The 16,070-nt window shown below is 39.6% G+C and overlaps 2 protein-coding genes and 1 long non-coding RNA gene across 3 annotated transcripts; 1 reads left to right on the top strand and 2 right to left on the bottom strand.

Moving 5' to 3' along the window:
* Window positions 1-687: 687 nt before the first annotated feature.
* Window positions 688-7,330, bottom strand: mpnd (MPN domain containing). Its single transcript, XM_044200229.1, has 13 exons — window positions 7,144-7,330; window positions 6,381-6,583; window positions 5,944-6,165; window positions 4,559-4,658; window positions 4,391-4,469; window positions 4,190-4,286; window positions 4,031-4,103; window positions 3,834-3,910; window positions 2,901-3,069; window positions 2,310-2,380; window positions 2,082-2,171; window positions 1,886-1,978; window positions 688-1,763 (listed from the first exon to the last, which is right to left on the bottom strand). The coding sequence occupies exons 1-13, from the start codon at window positions 7,145-7,147 to the stop codon at window positions 1,677-1,679; spliced, it is 1,365 nt and encodes a 454-aa protein (XP_044056164.1). The 5' UTR covers window positions 7,148-7,330; the 3' UTR covers window positions 688-1,676.
* A 1,330-nt stretch (window positions 7,331-8,660) lies between these two features.
* On the top strand, window positions 8,661-9,637 carry LOC122878087. The gene is made up of 2 exons (XR_006378405.1): window positions 8,661-9,352; window positions 9,444-9,637. It is a non-coding gene; the product is annotated as an uncharacterized LOC122878087 (long non-coding RNA).
* A 605-nt stretch (window positions 9,638-10,242) lies between these two features.
* On the bottom strand, window positions 10,243-15,709 carry LOC122878080 (galectin-3-binding protein A-like). The gene is made up of 6 exons (XM_044200416.1): window positions 15,648-15,709; window positions 15,420-15,495; window positions 12,430-12,621; window positions 12,133-12,264; window positions 11,738-12,008; window positions 10,243-11,604 (listed from the first exon to the last, which is right to left on the bottom strand). The coding sequence occupies exons 2-6, from the start codon at window positions 15,478-15,480 to the stop codon at window positions 10,572-10,574; spliced, it is 1,689 nt and encodes a 562-aa protein (XP_044056351.1). The 5' UTR covers window positions 15,481-15,495; window positions 15,648-15,709; the 3' UTR covers window positions 10,243-10,571.
* Window positions 15,710-16,070: the final 361 nt, after the last annotated feature.

Genomic DNA, 16,070 nt, shown 5'->3' with positions numbered 1-16,070 from the left:
ATTGAAAATAATCATTAGTGTCCTATACAAAATAGGTAAAAATTAGCTCCACCTCAAGCAACTACAACAGTAAAATCCTTCTGTTTACGTTAATGCATAAGTAAACATAATCTAATGATATATAATAGTATAACAGTCACAGGGGCCATTTTTCTGCAGTGAGTACTTTTACTTTTAATACTTTACATTTTCCTGATTATACTTAAATACTTTTACTTAAGTAATATTTTCAATGCAGGACTTTTACTTGTAACAGAGTACTTCTACAGTGTGGTATTAGTACTTTTACTTAAATAAAGGATCTGAATACTTTCAGTGTTATACATTATTTGTTAACTTCACTCTGTGTTTTGATCTTAGAAATGTTATTTATTTTATTTAGATTTTAGATTTGTTCACAGGGAGATATTGAGTTTTTAGTGACTTTGCTGTTGAAAACATTGCTGCTTGCTATATTTTGGTATATCTAAAATATAAATAAATTTCAATCATGTTCTAAATTTATTCTTTTTTTAAGTAATAATTAAAATTATATTAATAATAACAATGCTTTTTTACAAATGAAAAAGAACCAGGTATTGATAAAGTACCACACTGATCTATTTTTCAAGTTTCACAGCTATTAACTGGACTGCCATGAAATTTAATGCAGACATTCATAAAGTCAACAAAGAACTAAGGGTCATGTTTAAATAGTTCCAGTGTGTATATTTTAATGCTTTGTGGATCATCAGCAGGCGTAAGGCATTACTCTGTCTTCAAACATGTACATCACACAATCCATAGTTAGTAATAAATACAGTACAGGTAAAGAGGAAGCAAATATCTGTTCTAACCAACAGGACTCATGTCTCACATAACCTGACAGGGAGACAGTAGAGGGGCACATTCACAACACCGCGCACACACACACACACACACACACACACACAAACACAGGTTCATAAAAAAAAAGTTTGCTTGGCACAATGGAATTACTTGCTCTACGCTGCAACTGTCCAATTTGACTTGAGGAACACAAACATTAACAAAACCTATTGCAGAGTACAGTTGAGGTCAAACCAAGACACATTTGCATACTTTGCTAATGTAGTATATTTTGCACTACTCATTTTCACCTTTGCTCCATTGGTTTAGTCTATAAAGGCAATTACAACACATTAAAAGTTTACATTGTACATATCTGGCAATATCTGCTCATACCACAGGATACTGGCACAGATAGGCACATAGGTCCATGTGTAAAAGGTAGGAGGCCGGTCAGGCAGGCTGATTTCTGGTCCATGAAATGCTTCTATTTAGTGTCCTTCTGTAAAATATCGGTTTTTAACACTTGTTGGTCTCATGCTCCCTGATCCAGTGCGGTCTGGTTTTGTGTATGAATTTTACATTTCTCTGTTTTCATCGTTGGTAAATACCAGCTCCTGGGGCTACTAGTATGACTAGATTAAGTACTTTCAGAGTCACTGAAATGTTTTTTAACTCACAATAACGCTGTGTCAAAATTAAGTATCACTCAAGCATGAGAGAATTCAAGGCATCTATATGTTTTTCAAGCAGGTTTCTACATTGTACATCCGTCACTTCAGTCACGTCAGCGCTGCACAAAAGGGGTTTGAAATGGAACGACTTGATGATGGAGATCGGCCACATGCACGCATGCACAGCAGATCCACTCAGTGCATGTTGTTCAACTGACTGTAGACATGCTCTAAGATCTGAGAGTAGGCCTGGTCTTTGGGAGCATGGCAACTCAGAGAGCCCTGAGGAAGAAGACAGAAGGTTGTGCAAGTTAGGTCAGCTGCTGGAGGGTGTATGAAGTCCCGAAAGAGTGAGTGATGCCAGGACCATCAACAGATTTCAGGTTTTCTATAAATCATCCTACCTTGATCTTGTCCATCATAGTCGTATCAGGACACCAATACTGGCTGAACTGGACGAGGTCGGGAGCTGCCCTGTAGTAGTCAACCAGCAGCATCTGTGGAGGAAATATACAGACCTTTTTATTTGTAATATAATATAATTTACAATATAGATTTATCTGCAGTATTTTTACAGGACTGTGGCTGCAGTATCAGTACCATCTCGTTAAGAACATCACTGGTGAGAAAGTTGTCCTGTACATAGGTGACCTCTACAGCCACTGGGATACCGTGGTCATTAGGCCGTTGCTGCAGGAAGGCAGATGATGCATAAGTTTTGCAGAAACATGAGCACAAGTGTCTGTCTAAATTAGCAGTATCAGAAACCACTAAAGCTATGAAATAAGAAGGTAAGTAGTTTCAGTTCTATCCCCATGAAATCCTCACCTCAGGCGGTGGTACGACCCAGAATGGGGTTATTGTGGACGCCACACCTTGATTGCCGTGATAATATGGTCCTGAAAGAGTGGGGTCAAACAGGTTTTTAATGAGACAACCAAGGTTCATGATAGTGATGATGCCTCAACATGCCACGTGTAATACTGCTGCTATACACTCAGAGGACACTTTACTCCTTATTCAAGTCTCATTCAAGTACAATATTTGTATTCCATTACCAAATGCATATGCTGCTATCTGTAAACACTTTACCCCATCACCTTATTCCATTCTTATTGGAGTGCAATTTTTCGGGTAGTGCAACTTGTGGGTCACTGTTTCTGACATTGCAGTACACTTCTGTAATTAATATGCATGTATTGTAGAGAGATCCTCTATATCTCCTGCTTTGTAATGTATACTGTATTATTTCAGCAATACTATTTAATTTCCTTGCATGAGATCAATAAAGTGTCTTTTATCTGTTTAACTGTTTTCATAGCTCTCTGTGGAAGGGTATTCAAAGAGAATTTCCCTGTACATATCAATAATCTCTCACATCAATATAGTCCCACACTGTATATAAAGGCATGCATTTACCACAGATGATGCCCAGACAGGGCTGGAAGCCGTTGTTTGAACCCTGCAGTCTCAGCTGATGGTCCATCTGAGAGTCGATGTCCTGCAGCGACGGCAGAGCTGGACCTCGCGGGTGACTGTGGTACCAGCCCACCAACGACAGCCCGCGCATGAACAGGTTCTGACAGATCTGGAGCAGAGGTAACATGACTGACGCTGATTAGAAAAAAGCCTAACTTTATGCCTTAATGTTGTTTCACTTGAGTGAAAGTAAATAAATGTGTACTACCACAGTAATTATTATGGACTTTGCCAGTTCACAGACGGAGCTCAGCAATAACTGGATGAACAATTCTAATCGTTGGGGAAACATTTTGCTAAATTGGAAAAACCCTAAATTGTAACATGCAGCTGAATTTTGTTTTGACACTTATGGTTTGGCTTTCAACTGCATGTCAAATTTTTGCATTTCCTATTCTGATAACTGGTCCACTTGCTATAAATTTGCTAATATTAGTGCACAGAACATAAGGGAGAGATTTCATATAAAGGTCTGTATCCCTGGACAGTTACAGTATGTCAGTGCTTGTGATCTTAAAACACTTTTGTGGTTTGCAGTTTTGTAGCTGCAACTTCATGAAAAAAACTAGAATTTTTGATATTGCTGGAGTTTATATTCTAAGATTGTTAACAGAAATTAATTAGTATTTAAACCTAATTTAAGTGCAAAAATCTTTGGTGGTTAACACACTCAGCACAGCAGTCAGTGTTAACTTCCCAGTGATGGAAATTCAATAGTCAGGTCTTTGGTTTCTGTCTTTTGGAAAGAGATATGCATGTTGACAAGTGCTGGCTGCTGAACTGTCCAGCGGCGCAGGACGAACTTGTACATTTTTAAAATGGGTGTCATTCACCTTCATGTTTTCTGAAGGCATAAATGCTGTCAAGTGTTACCTCCTCCTCCACAGCAGAAGCAGAGTCTCTGTCTGCCAGCCTGGTCCGACAGGGGAAAGCCCTCAAGACCGTCAGCACTGAAATACATCGACCACAGAGAGAAAGGTGCCGGGGTTAAGGATGGCCTCATTCTTATCTTCTACTAATGTATATTTCTTACAGTTACTTTCTTATCTCTAGGGTTAAGTCAAACTCACGTTGTGTATTGGTATCCCATCGTCCTCCGAGGTATCCCACCACCTCACTGGTGGTCAGGTGACAGTGGAAGTCCTGATGAGGATAAAAAGCAGGTAACTTGGTCTCTAAACTGTTTGTCAGAATTCAGTTACCCTGTTTTAGATACGGCTGTTACTCACCATTAGCAGCAGTACATTACTGGACACGGCTACATTGAAAGGCTGGAATCTGTTGATGGCTGAGAAGGCTGACAGCTCCACCAGTGTGTGTGGATCTCTGAGGATACAAGTTAGTGTCTATCACACTCTAATTCACTCCATGCAAGAAGACTACGTTGGTCACATAAAACTACATTGATCTTTCTGTATAAAAGTCAGTACCTGGTAGCATCCCTGGTGCCCAATGTGCAATATCTGACAGGAATTCTCTCTCTGTCTGTTCTCCGTGAAACCACCACGTCTGCAACAGTTAGATTTGTTTTCCAGTTTGTTGAAACCACACAAATATGAAACATGTATATTTTAAGTTAGAAGAGAAGAGAATTATACCATGTAATCCAGGTTTGTTGTTTTTGTTCTTCTCATCTGCCTGCACAGCTGTCTTCCCTTCCTCTTCATCCTCGTCATCATCCTCCTCACTCACCAGGCTCTGGCATCACAAGAAATAAACGTAATAGGGCATAGGATCGTGTAGATACAGTGATATAGACAGTATAACGCATTAGGTAAGATTTGGACATACAGGTACCCTACAGCAGTAATCCAACCTCGGGGTCACCAAGATAAAACTGAGGGGTCACAAGTTCATTGCAAAAATTAAGTCTTGAATAAAGTCTTCTGTCCTTAAAACAAGTGAAACAAAATCTACCAGTGCAGTGAGAATATTTCCAGAATATTTCATGTTTCCAATGTAAGTCAATTTCTTTCAAGAACTTTCTAAATCAAGTTACATTTTTCTTTATTATAGAGCAGCAACCTCTTCTTTCTTGTTTCAAGACACAGACACTCATTTCTAGAAAATTCTTGAAGTTGATTAGTATTGTAAACACTCCCTCTCTCCGTACCTGCTATTCTTTTTCACTTGTTTTAGAAAATTAGTTTTTTAGGAAGAAATTATCGACAGAAATGACTTGATAAGATGGAGATTTTTAACTGTGATGATCAAAGAGATACAAAAGAAAAGAAGGGGAAAATTTCAAATTTTTGCTTTTTTTCTTGTCGAGCTCTGGATACTTTCACCTCTTCAGGCCCCTAAAATCTTCTGAGAAGGAAACCTGCTCACAGCTCATGTCCACAGTGAGGCCAGGACCTGTGACGAGGAGACTTTATTTTTAGATTAGCAAAGTACTGGACCCTGTTCTTCAAATGTGGCGTAACTAATTCATACTGTTATTTCTATTTTTAAATTTGTTCATGTTTGGGGTTCACCGTAAAACGTCTTGATCATGATCCAGCAAACTGTCAATAAACTAAAAAATCCAGACTCATGTCAAATCGTCAACATTCAAATCTGGATCTCTCGGTTTCCATGTTCGAAGAACGGGGCCTTGTTCTTTTGCCTCTTACTGATTTCATCATGCCCCTTTAACAATCAGCCCTTATTTTGTTTCTCCTCAGCTTTTCCCTTCTTCTCTCTGCATGTCAAGAGTCATGCACAGCCAAAAGCAAAAGCCCAGTCTCCATACTGATCCATGAACTAACTGTTCAACTTTATGTAAACCTGAAACAGCTACTTTGTCTTGGTATTAAATCATATAAAAATAAGCTGTTTAGAAGCACCTTTTGGTCTTTTCATTGTTTAAGTCCAAATTTGGGTCATGATATTTGACCTCGACACACATTAAACTTGATACTGCTTAGAGTAATATGTTGTCTCATATATTTGAGGCTATATACTAACTAAAAAGTTACAAATTCCGCTGTTCTCCTCTCACCATGTCTGCGCTGGGTTGGTATTTGTGCAGCCAGGTGGTTTTGTACTGGACCAGCTTCTGTCCCCGGTAGCGTACAGACGCCCAGCCACAGCCAGACTTCTTGGCTGGGTTGACCAGACGTTTGCAGTGTGTTGCCCAAGCGCTGGGGGAGTTGAAGATCTGGCCTGTCTCCACCCATCTGATTTTCCCATCATTCAACAGGTCTCCTACAAAGTTCTTACCCTGAGGGGGCAGAGAAGAGAGACATTTGAAATCAAAAAACAAGACATGCATGTGGGTCTACTCCTTTAAGCCACTGCTTAGTGCTTTTCATTGCCAGTGTATCGTGTCATTTTAGCTTGACGTGAATAACAAATGCCACCTCACATGATACAATACTTGCATAAATAATGAATAACAACATTCTTACTGTACCCAGTTGTGATGTGTGTTATTACCAGGTAGTGGATGGCTAGCACACCGTCCCCCGGCTCCACCAGGCCGTCCTTGAGCAGCACTCTCAAGGTGATGCCTCTCCGGGTCAGCAGGGAGCCCCTGCCGGAGCTGGAACGCAGGTCTGCCTCCTCCCCTCCACTCAGCTCCTCCTCATCCTCCTCTCCTCCATCCTCCACCACCTGTGGAGAGCTGGGTGGCTCTGATCCTGAGGAAACACACATATAAAACATTCACACAACATGTATTCTAATGTGCTCCAGTCTGCTGGACTGATATGTGGGAAACAATAATAATAATAATAAACAATAATCTTGGCAGGTTAGGATGCATTTACTTAATGTTTTCTCATTCAACAGCCTCTTGTGAAAGGTCATATTACACAGAGGCTTCAAAATTTGCCAAAGCACCTGATTACAGTTAAACATCTGTATATCCCAGTTACATCAGGAACAAAGCCAATGCAAATGTCCGCTTATTTTAATTATGACTTTATAATGAAAGCTCCACTGTAATGGCAGCCAGCATCATTCATAACTGCAGCATGCTAAAATGATAGCAGTCCCATCATTGTGAAAGGAATCTCAAGGGGACAAAATAGCCAAATGATCATCTAAATTGGCATTTCATTAATTACGGCTAAGCTATGCGGTTGGCCTTTGTTTCCACCTCCCATCAGGGCATGGCTCTCTCCGTAAGAAGAGGCCTGTTCCCCCTCTCTTACTTTCCCTCAGAATTACAATTAAACCCCTCTTTCATTATTCTCACCCATATCTCTGAAAGCGTCGGAGAGTGCCTAGAAATCCAACTCGGTCAAAAGCGGCTCTTTTCCAGGGCACTTGACGCTGTGTGGGGTTGAGCTCCGGGCAGATTTCAGATACACTTCGCCTCACTAGCTCCGGCTATTATTCAAAAACATAAAATGAAGGCGTCTGTGGCTCTGCAGTGTAGTTTCCTTGTTGTGTTGCTTTAATGTCAGTTCCCCTCCCCTTTCTTTCTCCCTCTCCCCGTCCTTGTCACTCTCCCTGTGTTCTTCTGACGTGCCATGCCGGTCTATCTGCCATTATTCACACAACCATTACACTAAAAATACCACACAGTCATTGATAAGATGAAATAATCGTTTGGGGTTGTGGAAAATGTCTTAAATGTTATTAAAAATGTAAACAATGTAGCGATAAATCTGCGTTTCCTCCGGACAGATGAAGTGTCGCCCCGTGCGCGTGAACCAACCGCTATTTGGCATTTAGGCAGATTAAAAGTGCATCCTGAAGATTATGGGGTCTTTGTATATGAGAAACACTACACACTAAGGCCAGTGATTTGTGTGGTGTTATGATACGACCTTGTCCCGTACTTTACTATGTTACTGTGGTTTTCTTCATTACACCGAGATGTTTCTTCTTTATCTCCGAAAAGAAGCACGTTTACCGGGAAGCAGCCTGCGGAGGGCAGCAAACCTCCAGCGCGGTGTCCTGACTGGGTTCAGTTCCTTTCACCCCCACGTGGTGGTAATATAGGCCTGTGTTCGCACAACAGGAGACAATCATATGTGTTTAGCTCCAAAAACCTCTAATGGGGTCAGATCAATCCGTAGTTCAGCAGTGGAAACTAAGTAGGCTACGCACATTTACTAAAGTACTATATAATATTGATGTACTTCTTCTATTGAGTATTTCCACTTCATGATGCTTTAAACATCTACTCCATACATTTCGGAGGAAAATTCAGTTAGACATTTCTGCCAAACATTTGTTTGACAGATAGGCCTATAGTTAGCCTACTTGTTAATTTTCACATTATGACTGAACATACAATAATCATATTAAATATGATCCATTTTTAGAGATTAAACTATCCAACAACATGGCTGGATTAACCTGTTATTGGACCTGGGGTAAAATGTGTTGTTGGGGCCCAATTGAACTTGACTTAAGAACATTTTGCTTCTACTTTTACTTTCAATACTTGACAGTATATTATTGACAGTGGCACCATGTTTCACAAATATTTGTTTCTTCTAGACCCTGTCTTTGTGCTCTTCGTCAGTTCAAATCTCAAGTGAACTTAGTGACAGTATGCAAAACCTGAGTTTAGATGCAATGTGACACATGTTTATCCTCGGAGTCAGATTACAGGAATTGCGTACACTGGGTGTGCCTCATCTGATCTCTTCAAGTAGATATTGAATGTTGATAGAGGTGAAGCCATCACTACTTTAGACCTTAGGGCCGTGCTGCCAGAAGATGGAGCCATTTTCCATTAAATAAGTCAGGAGCCCCAACAGAGGTCAGGTAAATCTACTACTACTACTGTGTCTTGCTTTGACATGGCAGAGATGCTGCAGTGTTCCCATGGCTCTTTGGTATGGATCAGCTCAGCAGCTCCAACCCTGTTGTACTATGTGAATGCAATTTTCAGCTGTGAGGGAATACAGAGGGCGAGCCCAAAACATTAGTATCACTATCCACATTAGTTTAAGATCTCTTATACCACACATATTCAACAATCTTTCAGCCAGCAACAAAATGTTAGGAAAATGACAGGTCTCCTTCCCTGCTATCACGAATATAATATAAGCACAGATGAGGATGAATGAGACTTCATTTTAACGCAACGCAGCAGTATAATTCAGAATACAGTATTTGTACTAACACAACCATGTATAAATATGTCTTAAAACCACAGTTTATTACAGTATTACTGAACAAAGATTTTACATTCTTTGAAAGTATAACTGTAACAAACGCTATACTGTCTTGGTACAGCTGTACCAGTCCTAGTGTTTCTGTCTGTTTGTCCCCTGTTGGTTCCCCTCCTGTCTGTGTGTGTGTGTGTGTGTGTGTGTGTGTGTGTGTGTGTGCTGTGGGGCGTGGCCTCCGAGGAACTTCCAATCAGCGACTGACACACCTGCTACCCATCTGCTGCTGCTCACCTGCTCTCCATCCACAATCAACACCTGACAGTATATCTACCCGTAATATGGCTCGGCTCCTGACTACCGTCCTAGAGAAATTACCTGCATGATATCTCAACTCCTGACTAACTCTTTGTCTCCTTGTGCCCAGGTTCGTTTTCCTCACCTGCCTCCAATTGCCCACCGGCTTCCCGGAAGGGCTTTACTGCAGCTCTCCTCTGCTCCACCTCAGCCCGCTGCCCTTCCTCCGCCTGCCTGCTCTCTTCAGCCTCTGGTCTCAGCAATTACCTCCACACTCATGGTTACTCATTGTATTTCCTAAATAAACGGAACCTTACCACTTCACTTCCACTGTCCTAGTCGCGCTTTCGCGGCCAACCACGGTATACCTTTTAATATGTACTGCCTACATCTGAATCTTTTTTTTTTTTTTTCCTGATACAACCTTGAAAAAATAGTCATGTTGCAGAATTACAATGTTTACTTTATTTTTAAAAGGACTTAACAAAAGTTTGGCACAAAAAATACATCATTTAGAGAAACCTTAACTTTTCTTAAAAATGTAAAATTTGAAGTTTAATATAATGAATTCAGTGGCTTCTTTATCCTCCTTCTACTTATGGTGTAGCAGTTTGTAGAACAGGTTTGTTAAACATGGACAGACTTGTCTCATACTGTTGCTTGTTGGAACAAATGCTCCATTGAGACTAACCATTAAAAACTTAAAACTTAACATACTGTAGGAACCACACACCTCCCTTCACACTACAAGCCTTTTACATGTAGGCCTATGTATGAATCTTTTGCTTTTTCTGAAACTTGCTACATTTACATATGATGATTTTCAGGTATTGTAAAATAATTACTCAATGAATCAAATACATCTTACAGCACTAATGGTATGTGTTGAGTGTACAGGTACTGAATAAAGGATAATATAACAAAATAAATCAAATATGATCTTTTATTCTTTTACCACAAATTGTTAGTCAGACAATAAAGGCTATACTTAAGAACATCAGCAACATTACGATGGACTTTCCTCTACCATCATCACATAACAAAGCAAAGAGAAATGAAAACAAGGCAGCCATCACAAACACAATTATCAGCCCTGAACAACTGAACCACATATCCCATAACACTTGTGAAACTGCAGCCAGGCTCATGTACAGGGCAAGCTTGGTCATGTTTACTTAATTTGTATGAAAGATAATATGTTGTTTGTGAATCATCCTTGTCCATATGTCTTTGCTGAAGTTCCCAGAGGAAACAGAAACTAATCTGTTGAGTACTGAGGACGTACCACCACTTGGTAGGAGAACAGGTTTGAGGGGCATTTATAGACTTGTTCTGCGCTGCTTGGTACAAATACAAGATTCTCACCAACAGCATTAAATTCACCAACGTGGACCACATACCTCCCTTCACACTTAACAACAAGCATATTGCTGTAACGAATACATGCCTCCATCTTACTGGGTAACTTACTGTTCTTTTCCTCAATCTTCAAACTAACAGCTGGCAAAGAAGGGCAAGTGACATTTTCACTTTCACAATCTTCATCACTGATATATACTTTTGTTTTCCAGCGCATGTTGTGAAAAGCAAAATAGGCACTGTTATGAACAGATGTTTGGAAATCAGATGTCAGAATATTGATGCGCTGGCCATGAAGAGTGTAAAACCCTAAATCCTTGTAAGCTTTGACGACGTGGTAGTTGAAGGTAAAGCTCCATGGCATGCCAGTGTAAATCCTGGATGTGTAGACATTTTGTTCTTCCCTCAGGTCATTGAGCAATGTCGTGAAGGGCAGAGCATTAAACTGAAACCCCTGCAACTTGCTGGCCTGGTACTGTGAGCCATCAAGTGTGTATAAGTCCTCAGCTGGTATCATTGGGAAACGGATGAGCTTCAGAAGGATCTCAGGAATAGTTGTGTCTCCTTGGGCTGCCACCCATCTCTCCAGTCCATTCAGGATGACAGTTTCATTACTTACCACAAGGTCTGAGCGAGACAGAAGAGCTTTGACAAGACCAAATGGAAGATTTGTCCAGGCTGGGGAACGGATCAGCGCCTCATAGTTCCACGCCAGGTAGCGAAGACAAACTTCCTGTAGTGCCTCGTCACCTATAAAAACTGCATATTGGTAGAAAGAGTTCTGACTGTGGAAAGTGGCATCCTCTGGAAGAAACAGTCTGAAAATATTTGCAACCTCATTGTGAAGCTCTGTCAGACCCCAGTTGGATGCCATCTTGAAAATGCACTGGGCAGAGGATAGTGTGTCTTTGATCTTTCTTGTGTAGAAGTATCTGAAATGTAAACATTTTCATTAGCAAAATTCAGATATTTCTAACTCAGTGCATACAATTAGACAGAGAGTGACTACAAATCAGGTACAGGTTTACATGACAAAAAAGTTTAAAGTCACAAGTTTACTTTTACCTGACAAAGTTGTTGGCGTGTTGACTGCAGTCAGAAGTGACATCAAGGCTGAGGCTGCTGAAGTCTGGCTGTGAAGTTTTGAGGTTTGAGTTCAGAGAAAGGATGACCCTGTGAGCACAGATTGTCTCAACGGTGTTGTTATTCACCACCACAGCAATGTTCAAGTCACAGTCACGTCCACTGTCGAACAGCTCCCCCAGCTGACGAGAGAGGCTTGCATTGTGGTCCAAATCATACTCGTGGCTTAGCTTCCTGTTGGTAGGTTCTGGCCCTGAAAGAGATCAATATGCGCCAAGTGAGTGATTTTGTTGTTAAGGGAAATTGGAGTCTGACTTTTTATGCTTTATTTCTCCATGGAAGATGCATACTTCTTGCCTAAACATTGGTTGCCTTACCTTTTTGGCATCTAACACTAGCATCCTCACTGTGACCACAGTTATGGATCCCCCAACCGGGAAATGTACAGTGGAGCAGGTTCATCTCTGTCCCAATACAGCCTAAATTGTCCATCCAGATGTTACCATCCCCTAACACAAAATCAATCACAGAATAAAATCAGATAGTGACAATATAGCCATTTGTACTAAATACTGTTCAAATGACAGGTTTTCATCATTAGTGTTTGGCACATGTATGATTGTACCGTACTGCTTTGAGTTTCAGAGGGTCACAGTCAAATTGAGCTTTATTACCATTGCCAAATGCAGATGATGCTAGAGCTTCTGTTGCACCAGGGAATTGGAGCTGGCGACACACTATATGAGCGTCATTTATGTCCCAGTCATCATCGCACACGCTCCCCCAAGCTCCATCATGAAAGATCTCCACACGGCCCTCAGAGTGATCTTGACCACCAGCCAGCCTAATAAAACCTTCCTCATGACCTAAAGAAAAATTTAATATAATAACCAAGTTTAGCCATCTGTCTTCAATGAGTTCAATTCGAATAGAAAAAGATGAAAAAAATGTCTGTATTTACACTAAAGTAAAAACTCCATTTTGCCTTCCATTTACAGTAAAACTGGTCATTCTTATAAAAAGTTTACGGTTTATTGTATGGATAATGTCAATGTTATCGAATCGATATTAAAGTTATGTGACTTGTGAATCACCAGTGTTGTCTGCCATCTAGAACTGTATATTGGCTCCACTTTCATTTACAAAACAAGCCCAGATTGCTTCATACCAGTTGACAGTTAATAGAGCCACATTTTGCCATTTAGGAACTGAAGAATTTGCAATGGATGTGATTAAACAAAGTAGCAAATTATATTATTTTACTTAAAATACATTGTATAAATATTTTTTTTAATCATGAGTGTTTTGGGTTTGTTACTTCCACCTTTATTGCCATTGAGAATATTGTTTATTCACTCTAGAAGATAAGCCAGTAAACATTTATATTTATTTGTCTCACACATGGTGGTGACATGAAAACAACAACAACAGAGATACTACAGCTTCACGGGATAAGAACAGTTTACTCACCAGCAGACAAGCTGATATATCTCTAAAAATGTGAAATTTGAAGTTCAATATAATGCATTCAGTGACTTCTTTATCCTCTTCCCTCCCTTCTTTATTGATGTGGCCAAACGAAAGTGTTAAACATAGACAGACTTGTGTCATACTGTTGCTTGTTAGAACAAATGCTTTGACTGTAACAATCAAACACTTTAAATCTAACATAGGAAACACGAACCTCCCTTCACACTACAAGCCTTTTACAGTACGTAGCATGTATGTGTGAATCCTTTCCTGCCTTTTGCTGACTTTTTCTCAAACTTGATACATTTACATATGTTGTTTTTCAGATATTGTAAAATAATTACTCAATGAATCAATAAATCAAATACATCTTATAAATGTAGCACTAATGCTATCTATTAAGTGTGCAAGTACCTAATAAAGGATAATAATAAATTATAACAAAATAAATCAAATATGATCTTTTATTCTTTTACCACAAATTGTATTACTGTCAGACAATAAAGGATATACTTAAGAACATAAGCAACATTACGATGGACTTTCCTCTACCATCATCACATAACAAAGCAAAGAGAAATGAAAACAAGGCAGCCATCACAAACACAATTATCAGCCCTGAACAACTGAACCACATATCCCATAACACTTGTGAAACTGCAGCTGGGCTCATGGATGCTCCCAGAGATTTTGGCCCCCATGACAGAATATAATATTGGGCCCCCATAGAGCACCCATGTAGGCTACATTGCTGTAACAAACCACACCTGCAAAGTGATTTAAGTATTGCTTAAATTTCAGCTAAATAATCAAAATGTAATGCTAAGAATGTTGTAAGTGGATAATGCTAATCTATAGAGTGTATTTAAGCGAAATCAAACCACCAGTGATATTGTACTTGTAGCTAGCTTGGAACTGGGTTCAACATTAAGCCAGGATATTATTTTACAAAATGCTAATGTGGCTGTGTAGGTTCTCATGGACACAACATGGGCACTTGCCTTTCTTGGAGAAACATTGGGAAACAAATTGTCACCCTTTGTTCTCTCTTTCAGCCCCTTTCTGCATGTCTTTCTTGCGTTTCTTGCACCCTGATTTTGGCTTTGAGTTTGACATTCGGTACAGACAGCACCAGGCGGGTGCTCTACACACAGACCAAGACAGACTGTCAGCTAGTTTCCACTGTTCCTGTGAGGCGCCCCTGGCAGGCTCACGCACAGGATAAGTTTGGTCATCATGTTTTACTTCCCTTGTATAAAAGATTATATGCTGTCCATAAATCATACTTGTCCATATCCTCTTTACTGAAGTTCTGTTTCTGTTTTGCTGAAACAGAAACTAATCTGTTGAGTACTGAGGATGTACCACCACTTGGTAGGAGAACAGGTTTCAGGGGCATTTATAGACTTGTTCTGCGCTGCTTGGTACAAATACAAGATTCTCACCATCAACAGCATTAAATTCATCAATGTGGACCACATACCTTCCTTCACACAACAAGCCTATTGCTGTAACAAATACGTCCCTCCATCTCACTGTTCTTTTCCTCAATCTTCAAACTAACAGCTGGCAAAGAAGGGCAAGTGACATTTTCACTTTCACTTGAGCAATCTTCATCACTGATATCCTTCACACACTATGGGCAAAGCGAGTGATTTTGTTGTGAGGGGAAATTGGCGTCTGACATTTTATCCTTTATTTCTCCATGGAAGATGCATACTTCCACACAGTCCTCAGAGTGATCTTGACCATTAGCCAGCCTAATAAAACCTTCCTCGTGACCTAAAGAAAAATGTAATGTAATGAGCTCAGTTTTTGCCTTACATTTACATAGGTTTATCCTATGAATAATGTCAGTGTTGAATCAATGTTACATGTTATGTGACTTATGAATCACCAGTGTTGTCTTAACTGTATATTGGCTCCACTTTCATTTACAAAACGAGCCCAGATTGCTTCATACCAGTTGACAGTTAATTTTAAAGTTGATTTTTTTTTTTTTTTAAATTATGAGTGTTTTGGGTTTACAACTTCCACCTTTATTGCCATTGAGAATATTGTTTATTCACTCAAAGAAGAGTACATTTATATTTATTTGTCTCACGCGTGGTGGTGTTAAATTAAGCTGTGCTTAGACATTAAAAAACAACCACAGAGGTATTACAGCTTCACAGGATAAGAACAGTTTACTCACCAGCGGACAAGCTGACGCTCAGCAAAAGAATGCAGAAGAATAATAAAGTATTTTCTTTCATTTTGATTGCAGTGCACTGGGGTAAAGAAGTAAAACAGGAACTAAGTTACTGTATTCAAAAACATTTTCTTATTTTATGTTTTCTCTATGCAAATAATATGCAGTGGCATCGCATATTATTTGCGGTAGCCTATACATTTTTCTGGTTAAAAATAGGAATGAACTTACCAGAACTCAAAATGAAGTGAACTGAAGAAAGGTCTCTCACTGAAGAAATAAATTGGGGAAATCTGTGCACAGTTTAACACATTGTATGCAGATATTTAATCACCACACCCACTAAAGGGGTGTTTCTCAGAATAACAGTTGAAATCTGACACCACATTTTATTCTCACATAGGCCATTTTTTTAATTTTCAATTATACAATGATTTTTACCACACATGAAATATTTATGTATGTCCAACAAAGGTCAAATGTGAAATTTTTCTATGGTGCCATGAAGTTATGTTAACATATTTATTTAGGGATTCATCATCAACAATGCCTTGGCAAGTGACAATGGTAGAAATAGAAAATAAAATTTGAACTTTAAAGTCCCTTTATTATGCAATACAAAAACATGATAAAGGACGATACATCGGCAATTCC

Source organism: Siniperca chuatsi, linkage group LG6 (genome assembly GCF_020085105.1).
Source record: "Siniperca chuatsi isolate FFG_IHB_CAS linkage group LG6, ASM2008510v1, whole genome shotgun sequence".
NCBI lineage: Eukaryota > Metazoa > Chordata > Actinopteri > Centrarchiformes > Sinipercidae > Siniperca > Siniperca chuatsi.
Note: the sequence above shows the minus strand (reverse complement) of the source record. Positions and strands in the feature narration are given on the sequence as shown.

Coding starts and splice junctions, on each gene's coding strand:
- mpnd (XM_044200229.1), bottom strand. Junction 4,659..5,943: donor ACCAACCCAGCGCAGACATG/GTGAGAGGAGAA, acceptor TTGTGATGCCAG/AGCCTGGTGAGTGAGGAGGA. Junction 2,172..2,309: donor GGGTCGTACCACCGCCTGAG/GTGAGGATTTCA, acceptor GCCTTCCTGCAG/CAACGGCCTAATGACCACGG.
- LOC122878080 (XM_044200416.1), bottom strand. CDS start 15,480: ATGAAAGAAAATACTTTATTATTCTTCTGCATTCTTTTGCTGAGCGTC. Junction 12,265..12,429: donor ATCATCTGCATTTGGCAATG/GTAATAAAGCTC, acceptor ATTTTGTGTTAG/GGGATGGTAACATCTGGATG. Junction 11,605..11,737: donor CACGCCAACAACTTTGTCAG/GTAAAAGTAAAC, acceptor TTTACATTTCAG/ATACTTCTACACAAGAAAGA.